At 33.3% G+C, this 4,444-nt stretch overlaps 1 protein-coding gene across 1 annotated transcript; it reads right to left on the reverse strand.

Moving 5' to 3' along the window:
- HELRODRAFT_159185 (hypothetical protein) lies at window positions 1-1,407 on the reverse strand (the record flags this gene model as incomplete). Its single annotated transcript, XM_009011089.1, has 1 exon — window positions 1-1,407. The coding sequence occupies one exon, from the start codon at window positions 1,405-1,407 to the stop codon at window positions 1-3; it is 1,407 nt and encodes a 468-aa protein (XP_009009337.1).
- Between the last annotated feature and the right edge of the window lie 3,037 nt (window positions 1,408-4,444).

Raw genomic sequence — 4,444 nt, forward strand, 5'->3', positions numbered from 1 at the left:
TTAACCATTGGTGGACTGAGGTCTAGAGACAGAGCCGCCACCATAATTGCTGTGACTTCCAGATCTGTTGAGCATGTATCCACTGGAGCTTGTTCTCATCCTCCTATCGACACCATCTGTCATGTTAAGTTGTGGCTGAACGACAAGGCCTGGAGTGCCTGACGATGTCTTGAAGCATGAAGGCTGTGGAGAAGATGGATAATTATTGATACTCTGAAGTTTGAATGAAGGGAAGGAAGCCAGAGATGATGCATCGTCATTATTGTGGTACAGAGAAGTATCACTTCGTCTGTTTGGCAGCGGTGACAGAATGTTACAAGACACAGTGTCTGCATTCTGTGGATTGACATTATCTTCTAGTTTTCTTGCCATCCTAGACGCTATTTGGCTTCTTGACATTGTGGCGTATGGATTGACTTTGAAAGGTGAAACGACATTTTGGCAACTAAATGGAGTTAACGGTGCTGCAGTTTGTTGATCGCCATCACTAACAATAGATAACGTCTTGCCAAGTTTGAATGATCTGCTGTTTATGCTATCTCCGTCATCTCCATTCTGGTTACGACGTTGAAAGACCCCACTGTTGTAGCACTGTTCCAAGGACATTCCAAACTTCGAACCAGACGACAAACCATCCTTCTTGCCGGCAAAAAGTGAAGAGGAAGTAGTTGTCATTACGGAGGAAGTTGCTTTAGCATCATTCAGAGATTGGTGAGGCAGGAGCGAGTAACTGGATGGATGAGATGACAATGAAGATAACGTTGGGGCCACCAATGACGGAGGCAAATATTCTTCATTATTATTCAGATTACTGAACAATGAAGATGGCATGTTGGCAGAAGAGATCTTAGTATTAGATCCAACGGATTTGATAGAACCCTTCCTCATGTTTCCTTCAGTCGGCAAGGATAAAACTTCATCCAGTTCAATCATTCCCTCATTAACCATCAAAGGTTTGGTGATGGAATTGTTCAAGTTTATTATTGATTTTCCATCTTTGTCACTACTAGTCATTAAATTGATTAATTTCGTTTGATGATTTGATTTACCAGATCCATTACTTTTTGTACTAATTGAATCAATGTTATTTTTATTGCATGTTGGTATATTACTGATTTTTTCTTGAAACATAACCTCCACGTCAATTTCTGTCTCCTCCAAATCAGGTATAGAGTTAGATTCATTCTCTTGAGTCTTCTTAACAAATCCAGACAAGGGAAGAATGGCTCGCCTGCCTCGAACAGGCATGGTTGAACGATTCCCATTTGCTCTTGAAAAGTTATTTTCTGAAAGATCCTTGAGAAATTTATTTTTCTCAAGCATCATTTGTGCCTTGGCTGCTGAAGTTGTTGATGATGGGTTGACTGGTTGATCTTCATTGCTGCTCAGTGAACTGCCACCATCCATCCTGTTCAAATTAATTTATTCATTCATTTATTTACAGACAGATCTACAAATAAATTAATTAATAATTTATTAAATTAACGAAAATAAATTACATTAAATTAATGTTCAGTGTAGATAAGACATAACTGGAGAAATAAAAAAAAATCTATACAGATAGAAAACTATACAGGCAGAGAATGCACAGCTGTTCAACAAAACAATTTTTCAAAATTTTAGAAACTTTAAATATTATAAAACAAGCTTAAAAGAAATAAATAAAAAAATAGTAAACATACAGCACTTTAAGCAAAGGTCTATTATCATAATGTAATTAAAAGCTATGAAGTTTAAAATTAAATGTAGCTATTTCTAATTGTTTCCTCTCTCTTTGAATATATTTAAAAGAAGCAAATCTATAATAAGTTATTATTAATAATTAACATTTATTTTCAAAAAATTTAAAATTGACAAATGATAAATGTTCAAATCAAACCAATCTAAATTTTTAACTCTTCTTACAATTTTTAAACTTAACATTTACTACCTTCGATTTTATCACCATTTTCATTAAGCTGAACCAATTTACTAAAACATTTCTAGCATGTTGTTAGTTGAATTTTCTTATTTTAGCTGTTTTTCAACTTTCGAAATTATTTTTAATAATAGTGAAGGTGAAAATTTAATCGAAATGAACTAAAAGGGAGACACACTGCATAGCAAAGCAGACCGGTAAAATAGCATGGCAGCAAATAAGCACAAGCAACATTTTTCTATTAAAAAATAAAAGTGCTCCCTTCATAAAATTGTGCAACGATTCTGCAACAAGAAAAATAGTAAACAAAATAATAACATTAAATCAAACATAAAACCACAATGACCACATCTCGGTAATAAATCCTCCATTTAGATAACTACACCCTTGAGCTATAATTTGAGCATTCTTAAAGCCATCACGCTTCCATATAGAAGAAATTATGCACACAGAGTTGATGCAGTAATGTATTAATATAGATGCAACATAATCTGGCCATCAAGATGATGTTTTAAAAGAGAGCAGAACATCAGCATGGTAATAATAACTGCTTGCTGAACAATCCTGTAATGGCAAAACATCATGTTATGGCCTAACATCATCACAGAACCATATCATCTTGTTTACAACAAATGAAATAACCAGCCAGCCAACAGAAGAGATTGCATTTATGTCAGTACACATAAATATTCATTTGGAACGTTATAAAACCTAACTCCTCTTCATTTGGTGTTCTCAATAAATAATGTTGCACAATAAAAATAAGAAAAAAACTTGTGAGTATAAAAAATCATGCCAGTAAATAATGAAAGTTTTACACACACACATACACACACCACCACACCACACATACACACACCACACACACACAAACACATTCACATAAAGTATTCATGTTAAACAACCAGTAGGCTCTCCATAAATCTCTCAACTGAAAACACTGGGCAAATGTCACAATAAGAAATTATTGAAAATAAACAAAATCATCACCATCTTTATTAACACTGGAACATCATTACCATCATCATCATCTTAATTAACACTAAAACATCATTAACATCATCATCCTTATCACTATTATTCTTATCATAAACATTGCGAATATCATCACCATTATATACATAATAACCGTTCATCTCATCATCATTGTCACTACCAAATACAAAACAATCACCACTCATTACCACCACATCCCATAACTCATCATCCTCACATACCAAGTTAACCATGCGGACCAAAAAAGGTTCCCAAACCATAATGAGTGCAAATTCAGTTGAGCATGCATTGAACAGCGTCTAATGCATGTTAGCAATTTAAAATGTTGGAATTGCTGTTATAATGAAAAATCATGCCACAATTTATAAATATAGCATAATTAATTCTAAGTAGAATTAACAACAAAAGATTCACCCAATAACAGTCTCCAAAAAGATAGCTGGGCCAACATTTATTAAAAGTGGTATATTTCAAATGAATATCTAACCATTTGCAATAATTTTCAACATTTTGTCCAAACCATTATTTAACCACTATTTTGCATTAGTAGCACGAAATATTGAGAAGAAATACACAAGCATGCATATTTGAGAGTCAATCAACATAATGGATGATGATTGAATGCTTGCTTGATGCATGAATTATGAATGAAGTGATATCATGGATGTACACTTTTCAAATGCATCAACGTAAGTACACAAATGTCAAATCACTTGTTCCAGTGAATAAATTATTTCAACTGTGGTTAGTGAGAACACCCGAATGTATGCTTGCAAGTACAAGCTAATGATATGAGGCATGCATGCAACATATTTATTTTAAAGGCAGGTCCTAAAAATTTCACACTTAAAACTATAAAAGATACAAAACCTTTCTATTAAAAAGTATAAACCAAAAAGTTTTATAAACAAATTGTGTCAATTCATTTCACAAACACTACATAACATACAGCAAGTACACACAGTATGATAATCATATAAAAAGATGAAGTTATTACAAAAGAAAACTTCTGGTCCATCCACCATCACTGTACTATGGATCAATCAACACACTTGAAATCTTTATACAACACAAATTAATTTATATAAATATGTGAGCGAGTGTGTATTTATGTATGTGTGAGTGAGTGTGTGTGTGTTTGAGTGTTTATGTTTGTGTGTATGTGTATGTGTAGTAAAATAAGTAATCCCTATGGAAATGCACATGCACATGAACAAATGCGAGCACAAACGCACATGGATATGATAGTTGCACTTGTGTTATCTGGCTGAAGTGTTCACCGCAATGATATAACCATGCTGAGATGAGAGGAAATTAAATGAACGAACGAATGAATGAACGAATGAATAGATGAATGAATCGCGTAATGAATGATTTAATAAACAAAAACAAACAAAACAAAGGAGAATGAAAGAGTCAGTGGCAGAAGATTAATTAATTGATCAACAAATTAACTAAAATTAATTAATAAATTAAGGCAGTTGAAAGCTTTTCACATTTTTACAACAAGACCTCTAGCGGTGATAATCA

Source organism: Helobdella robusta (genome assembly GCF_000326865.2).
Source record: "Helobdella robusta unplaced genomic scaffold HELROscaffold_1, whole genome shotgun sequence".
In the NCBI taxonomy this organism is placed as follows: domain Eukaryota; kingdom Metazoa; phylum Annelida; class Clitellata; order Rhynchobdellida; family Glossiphoniidae; genus Helobdella; species Helobdella robusta.